This window comes from Sphaeroforma arctica (genome assembly GCF_001186125.1).
Source record: "Sphaeroforma arctica JP610 unplaced genomic scaffold supercont1.316, whole genome shotgun sequence".
Classification (NCBI taxonomy): Eukaryota; class Ichthyosporea; order Ichthyophonida; genus Sphaeroforma; species Sphaeroforma arctica.
In genome coordinates this window covers 26,924-35,358 of record NW_014040242.1, presented here as the reverse complement: position 1 = coordinate 35,358, position 8,435 = coordinate 26,924, and the positions used below count along the sequence as shown (strand labels likewise).

Genomic DNA, 8,435 nt, shown 5'->3' with positions numbered 1-8,435 from the left:
TATATTCGCATATGTACATGTAATTGTTATTTTATATGGTAGATGTATGTATATGGATATGCATTTGCAAATGTACGTACATGTACTTTTATGTATATGTATGTATATCTATATACATATATATATGTGGAATCTTCAAACTAAACCCCCCTAAAATTCGTACGTATATGGATATCTATATGTATTTATATGTATTACATGTATATGCCTATGTATGTATATGTACATATATATGTTTTATGTATGTGTGTAAGTGTGTAAATGTATATGTATATGTATATGTATGTATTATGTATACGGATATTTATGTAAATCTATGAATTTGTCTACGTGTGTAATTGTATGTGTATTCCGTAGTCCACAAGGAACTTATTGTGGCCGTGCTGTTTTACACGCTCAGGTGTGCCTGAGGATTATGTGATGTGTGTGTGTTCGTGTCATCATATCACTCTACTTTCCACCAGTTTTGTATGGTCTTTGTAACGTAAATTTATTTTTTGTGCTTGTGCATAGAATGTCTATGCTAACCTATGCACAATGCGTTACCAGACGCGGAGCTATTTTTGTCTGTTAGTGCTCCTTATATCATCCGCAGCTACATATAAGGCGTTTACCCTCGCATATAAATGAAATTGAAATCAATAGCAACTTCCGGTGTTAATTCACTTGTGTTCGGATACGTTTATTCTATCCCGTTACTACCCTTGCTCAATGGTGATTGCTCACAACCATACAGATTGTTGACGCAAGCCCATCCATCGACTCTGTGCACACCACACTTTTAGATATAGCGAAAACAACGATAGACAGAGCAGCCAAATCTCCACTGCAGAGGCTCCAGTGGTAATCAAAAGTAAATTAACTTAAAAACGTTCACCTTTATACCTTCTCCAGTATCAACCATTCCTTTCGTGCCCCGTTGCACATGCTTGTCATTGGAAATTGTTGGGATAACTTTGTTATATACTGCAAGATTGCCAGGATACTTTGGATGATGAATAATAGTATGACCACATAACAATAAACCCCTAAAACCTTAAAACCTAGTTGAGCAGGTGTATAATTCAGAATGCTATGAAGCAGGCCTTATTACGAATTGGTGCAGTGTGCCAATTATTGTAAGGTTGCAAGGAACCGATTTAAAGGGAGTTTTAGGGTATTAGGGTTACAAATATTTAAAGCAAGAACCCAAAAATTGTGACAAGTGGTTTGTGACGCATTGCATAAAGTTCAGTTCGTTGCAGACACGAGTAAAATAGCTCCCCGTCCTCGTAGATTCTCACTATGGCAGAGACTCGAGATTTTTGGTTCCCTTGTCATCCATGATATGATATGATACAAATAAGTCTTAGCGATAAGATCGGTGAAGTTGTTTAGTCGCGAGCGTTATAAACGAATACGAGAGATAAAAACCGCCGATTCAGCAATCGAGATATTTAATAAATAAAAAATCCTTAAAAGTCTCGACTGACACGGCTCACAATAAATATTTCAAGCCGACTTCTTTCATCTGAATATTCATCCATACTAGTCAATACTTTGACTCGTCTTTTTCATCGCGCTATATCAAAATTACTCGTTTTTTCTTATGAAAATTGAAGTTTTGGCGAGCCTTTCTCTGACTGAGAACTAGTCATCCGAATACCTGATGCTAATGCGCAAGTCTCTTGTAGTCCACGCCTCAGTTTTGCACTGCGACGATATGACATTATGTAGTCTACCAGGTAGGCCAGCTTGCAACTAACGTATTGCGTATACAACGCAGAAAGACCATCTGTCTGTCAAAGCCCAAAATCAATGTTTTCCGTAGTATTAATAGCAACAAACGACGGTTGTTGGGATCTGGTCAGCGTACGTGTCACCAAGTCCGTAATAGCAGACGACTCATTGGGCACAATCATACTCAAACCAAAATGGACAAATATATATATGTTTGTAACCATAGTGATACATAGGCCCACCTCATCGCACCAAACACTTACTTTTTTAAACAGGCAGCCGTTACCATACTACCCATATAGGATACTGGGTTCGTCAGTCGCTATTTCTTTAACTAAACCTAACCACTAAAGATCTAATGTGGATATTAAAGCGATGTCTTGAAGTCAATTCAGTCATCACCCGTGTGTGTGACAACTTTAAACCTGAATTGCAAGTCCCGGCACAGTCGGTATATTGTGGATTGAAATCCTTTCGCTCAGCACTCGGCCAAATAAAGGAGTGTCATTCCCAAACGGTACACCTATTGCACTCTATGGGACAATGAAAAATATACACGCAAGTAAAAGTGGACCAGCCCTTAGATACTTATCTTCACAGAAAGGTTCTTGCTTCCAAACCAGTAGAACCTTCTCACCCTAGGAGTTAAACAGTTGTAAACTGATAACCTTGATTGACTAATATATGTGTATATAGTATTTCTAAACATACACGTGCGTGAAAGCTGATTTCCAGGAATAAACGCACATATGTATTGGGCATGAATATGACACACAAGGTGACAATGTACATTATGTAGATAAACTTTAAACTCCAACTGCTTTTTCTGTGCAGGTCCATCACCAATTTTTGTTATCTTCACACCGTCGTCACTACAATAATGATGTTTACTTTCATGTCGAGGGTCTAAGCCACAATACATTTTATTCAGTTAGCACTATGACCTTGCCGCTATAGACAGGTCGTTGAGGCTAACTAACCAGTGCGATGTGGTTAAACAAGAATTAGTTATGTTCTGTCTGCGGTTTTCATGCGTCTGGCCCTCGAAAGTACTGCGTGGATCGCACAGTCAAAATCTCGTCCGACAGTGTTGGGGCAATTTGCGGCATTCTACTGGTATCGCGTTGCCTTTTTTCTCGATTTTGCACATTGTCGTTCATTTCTATGTTGCAAAGATACGTTATTTACAGCAAACAATTTGTTTGCATATAAATCATCTTACAACCGCTACAAATGTCCGAGCTCTCACTTCAGCTTTTCTTCGAGTCAAGGACATGTGTCTCTCGGCATAGGTTTATCATTGAATGCGAACAACTTTGTCCAGAGTGAGTCTTTCGAAAGATTTTAGTCGGCTTTAGAGGTATAGGGTTTCAAAACAGCTGCGTAATGTAATGTCCGCTAAATAAGTATCTCCCAAGTATTCTTACGCTCGATATGAAAATAGGTAAGCGAATTGGTGAAGGGGTGCCTCATTACAACACTCAGACTAGGCACTACTTAACCGGTCCGTAGTTGCGAGTTTATCATCTACATGTTTTTATTTAAGCATTCTACTACGAGGCTGTTTTAGCAGTGCTACATTTATCAGCGTTTTTGTATCAGAATGTATTCTTCGTTTGAATTTCTATCATATGCAGTACACGATGTATAGCGTACGGTATACGGCGATATACGTCAGGCCGATATATTCATCACTGTAATACTGTATTATCCCCACCACTCATATAAGAACCGCTTTTCACTTCTATTTCACCCTCTTGGTATTGCCAGCCGCTGCAGTGTAATTCTGCGTCCAGGTATCTTTTTCACTTGGCAATGCTATTATAGTATTTTATGGGAAGAAATTTACTATATGTGTATTATCACATCGATGGCATCATGGCCAGGACTTGTTCGTATTGTGATCTAAACGTTCCTACTTCTGACCTTTACTTGGTCTCAGTTGTGCCCAGCTTTGCACCCCCTATTTTTTGCTGTCAATGTATATTGTCTTGTGCAGCGTTAGGCTATTTTGGGCAGATGTGCTGTGTCACACGTGGCTACTATATGTATAAGCCATGTTTCCTTAGACATGAGAAAATAAACTATGAGTACCTATAATTCCTCGGAAAACCTCACCGCCCTATTTGCTTTGACCGTGTCCTTCTCAGTTCAAAGGTTTTTGCAAAGAGTCATACTTTCCGTCAATGTTGTTTATGCATCTCGTCATCCATATTGTCATAAATTTATTTATCTTGTGACTTCGTACGATCGAAGTAGGTTTCAATTTTCATCATACAGCAGACCGATGATCACACAATCAACATATGCTATTGCTAAGCAACTTGTAGGCCAGCAGATATTTGTGATTGTTGTATGGACCTTTGTTTCGCGCATGTTGGCAATTATACGATGCACTTGTATCGTAAACTTACAGACATACGATGCTCGTCGCAAGCTTGTGAATGCGTTCGGACTTTGGGTAGGATTCACACAAGTTATTTTGTCTGTGAAGACAATGTGCATTGTAAATAGCCATGGCGAAAAGTGTCTAGACGAGCTATAAAAAATAAGTGTTGGCGTGTTGGCGATTCAGATAGACTCATTGATTTTTGTATGAATGGTGCGACGAATCTATATCATTGTTCCCTAATATCTAATTTGTACAGTATTACATAGAACCATGATCCTTTATTCCCAACATTACTTCCATAGCTAGAACAATCCAAAGAGTTTCTAGGCAAACTATAATAGGAACACCGTGGTGTCACTTCTTCCTGTACTTTTTTTGGCATATGTGAAATACTTGATGACACCAAAAGGAAATCGATTCCATTTCCACTAACCGTGTTTCATATTAAAGCCAACCCTCCTATTGGACTAAATTCAAGAATCAGAACACTTCCTGTCTGACTGCAGGAACAAATACACAACCTGTTTTGGCTTCTTGGGCCTTCTCTACAGAAAAAATAAAATAAAATTGATACTTGTATCGAGAGACCGCGCTGACAGATTGTTAGGACCAATTTTGATATATTCTCCACGAGCATTATATATTCCGAATCAAACCTCACATCAATACAAGTTGCATCTCGACTGTACAACGCTACTATGTATTGTGCTTAAGATCAACCGACAAGGCCACATCAACTACCCGTATCATAATTACAATTGAAATATCATGCCTTAGACTGCGTGCAATTCGGAGACAACTCAGACAATTAAGATATCACACCGAGAGCGTCGCCGTTTGAATTTGCGCTTGTGGAGCAGATACAAGTTTCCATATGTCATTACCAGGCCAATGCCAGACATCGTACACGCCTCAACGCCTTCTAAGGCATAAGTTACACCATAGAGCTGACGGATCTTTACAACAACAAATGGGTGTGTTTTTCTAGCAGAAGTGAAAGTTCGTATTCGGGTAACATAATATATATATAAATGTAGCGTCTCAGAATATTTGCTTCTATAACACAATTGTAATTGTGATGATCAAGGTATAAAGAATGGAGAAACGGTCCACGAAGTGTTTAGCTTTTAATTTAATTTATTTATTTGGGGCGACCTATGCGTAATAACTAGGGGAAACCAGCATATCAGTTAATACAGACAACTGGTCGTCAGTAAATTGGCTTTTAAGTGTGTGCCAGTTGTCCTGATGTGTCCGCCGGAAGTCCGATAGCGTTGTTTTGACTGTGCTCTGTGTAATACCATGGGCAAAGGATACGGAATGACAGAGATTACACCAGTTGCAGGAAATAAATCGGCACGCGAAACCAAAATTCATAGTTAACCCCAAAACCTGAAAATAAAAATCGGACACAAGCAGCACAATGCTAAAAATAAATAAACGTGATATTTACACCGAAATTAAAAAGAATCACTGCACACGCAGTACACTGACCGCCTCACATCTTAAGCCCACGATCAAATCTGTTCCATTAATTTCCAAACTATCGGAATAAGGCATCGATCGCAGTGGATATTAAACATCTAAATAGAGCGTTACAACAGCAGACATTGCATTGCCTCAGAGCTCAAGGCACATACTCGGATGGGTTCGGGGTCAGCAATGTGGTCTCCAAGCTCACACAACAACTCGGGCACAAAGGCTGGCAGTTTATAGGGATACGCCAGTATGCACGCCGACATTCCCAACACCCCCCCATGCCGGGTGATGAAGTCAAGGGACCGTACCCCTCCACCGCCGGCACTGTGCAGCGACTGACTGCTGTTGGATCGAGTGGTTTGGGTCATTGTGCTGAGTGAGGCGCTGCTACTGTTTCCGTTGGTGCCGTTGAGGTTGCGTTTGGGTAAGGGTGTGTCGGCCATTTCTCCGAACTTTTGGTTGAGCTCATCCACCTTCATTCGCCCGTCACACCTGAGGTATGTAGGGTTTAGGGTTCGGAACATATGCGGGATGTTGGTTTGGATCCTTGACAGAAGGAATATTGAATTGCGGACGCCCTACGCACTATCCAGTTATCAAAACCAGTCGATAAGATTAATCAATCGGACCAGTCATGAGAATAGGTTTAATGACCAAGACGCACATGGCACAGCTAAGAATATCATAAAGCACACGTGCCGTCCGCACCAATGATTCTGTGGCAAAGCGCCGTATAGTATTAGGAAGTAGGGTTTACTAAAAACCCTAAACCGAATTCTCAATATACTCTACACGAACGCTTGTACTCAAAGAGTCGTTCGATGTCCGAGAGAGCACATCACGGTCACCTGCCAGCGCAGTCTGCTGCACAACACACAGCCACGTAGTACTGAACGATACATGCAGCGTAACATCACAGACCCAGACACTCTGATGAAAACCCTAGTTGAAACGATCCGTAAACCGATCGTGCTACTTCCTTCAAGTAAAGCTGCTGATTGATTATGATGTTTAAAATCTACAGCATGTGTGTCAATTTTTACGAATATACCTACATTCTATTCTGTGGCACTTACATTCAGCTACTGAGCATTCACGAGAAATCTCATACACACACACACACACAGAGAGAATATATATATATATATATATATATATCGTGTATACCTTAGTAATCCGCCAATGGTATCGGCCGCAGCAGACCTGACCTCCACCTGCACATCAATCAGTAGCTGTGTCAGCAACACCCCCACCACACGATCCAGCAGCGTCTGGTCTAAGTGGAACAGATTGCGGAACACCAGCGACTGCAGCGTATGCACAATGCTCAGTCGCGATCGCCACTTGTGCGCCTGTGCCTGGTCACACAGCGTGTGTACTACCACGGCTAAGTCCTTCGGCATGTACTTGGTGTTGGCTATGTAGTGGATGCAGCTTTTGGCCAGGATGAGTACCTTTTCGTCGTGGCCTTGGTCCATGACTGTCAACAGCGTCTCCATGATGAGAGGGATGCTCTCTAGCAGTGCGTAGACACACCCCGAGTGGAACTGCAGCGTGAGCCACGTCAGTACTGTGGGGAGTACGGGCGAGGACGGGGGGGATGTGTTAGGTATAGGTGTATGTGCATACACACCCAGATGATATATATATATATACTTATGTTGTATGTATGTATATACACATACAAATAGTATATGTATACGTAAGTTGTATGTACATACAATTCTGGATATTATATATAAATATACATATTCCAGATACAGTACAGGGTTGGTGAACTACTCATACACACAATGAGGCACCACACCAAACAGCCCACACATTAAGAGACTACCACACCAAACTACCCACACATTAAGAGACGCACTACGGGAAAACGATGGCCACACCAAACAAACTGGTAGCCCAGGCGGAGTGCATGGAGTGTCAAATACGTCATCCTAAACCCTAAACCCTTTATTGACGATGCAACTCAGCTAACCGTAGAACCCTGAAACCCTAAACACGCACCGCACCGTACCTGTTTTGAGACGCTGTTCTGACTCGGGAGTGCCTTCGTCCAGTGATACTTCCTCTTCTACTGAATGAGGGAAGGGTCACTGGTTAGTACAACTGCCACATATGCACACCCGTGTATATAACAAATGAGCACACACGTGTATAACACATGAACATGCACGAGACAAGTACATTCATGGCACGGTCTAAATCCATCGCCAATTGATCCAAGGATGAAACCCTAAACCTTAAAACAAGGGGTGTGGGGAAGACGACTCGCAAGTTACCACAGTCGCTATACGTTAAATGTGTGCCTATACGTTAATTAATACAAGGCATTGCCTATTAGCCTTAAAAGAGTCATAGTTACCGCAGTCGCTATAAGTTAAATGTGTGCCTATACGTTAATAAATAAAAGGCATTGCCCATTAGCCTTTAGGGGGTCATAGTTACCGCAGTCGCTATAAGTTAAATGTGTGCCTATACGTTAATTAATACAAGGCATTGCCCATTAGCCTTTAGGGGGTCATAGTTACCGCAGTCGCTATAAGTTAAATGTGTGCCTATACATTAATTAATACAAGGCATTGCCCATTAGCCTTAAGGGGGTCACAGTTACTGCAGTCGCTATAAGTTAAATGTGTGCCTATACGTTAATTAATACAAGGCATTGCCCATTAGCCTTAAGGAGGTCATGGTCGCATAGTCCCTCAACACAGCGCAAATAGTTACGACACGAGTAGACCACCCACACACAATCAATCGCATGCCCACGCATGGGACAACATCAGCCCAACAGACCCCCTACTAAACCAACAGATGGTAGACGTTCACATACACTCTCAGC

The 8,435-nt window shown here is 41.4% G+C and overlaps 2 protein-coding genes across 3 annotated transcripts in view; one reads left to right on the top strand and one right to left on the bottom strand.

Moving 5' to 3' along the window:
- The window catches only part of SARC_05125, a 5,593-nt gene extending 4,564 nt beyond the window's left edge, over positions 1-1,029 (top strand). The window contains exon 6 of one of the 2 annotated variants that reach the window (XM_014301017.1): positions 895-1,029. In XM_014301017.1, the coding sequence (XP_014156492.1) occupies positions 895-954 (60 nt within the window). In that variant the 3' untranslated portion in view covers positions 955-1,029. The other variant, XM_014301018.1, reaches the window with a different exon arrangement.
- Positions 1,030-5,231: 4,202 nt separating this feature from the next.
- The window catches only part of SARC_05124 (hypothetical protein), a 15,899-nt gene continuing 12,695 nt past the window's right edge, over positions 5,232-8,435 (bottom strand). Inside the window, exons 16-19 of the mRNA XM_014301016.1 lie at positions 7,611-7,662; positions 6,758-7,160; positions 5,752-6,082; positions 5,232-5,401 (exon numbers count right to left, since the gene is read on the bottom strand). Of these exons, the coding sequence (XP_014156491.1) occupies positions 5,267-5,401; positions 5,752-6,082; positions 6,758-7,160; positions 7,611-7,662 (921 nt within the window). The 3' untranslated portion in view covers positions 5,232-5,266. The remainder of the gene's footprint in view (positions 5,402-5,751; positions 6,083-6,757; positions 7,161-7,610; positions 7,663-8,435) is intronic.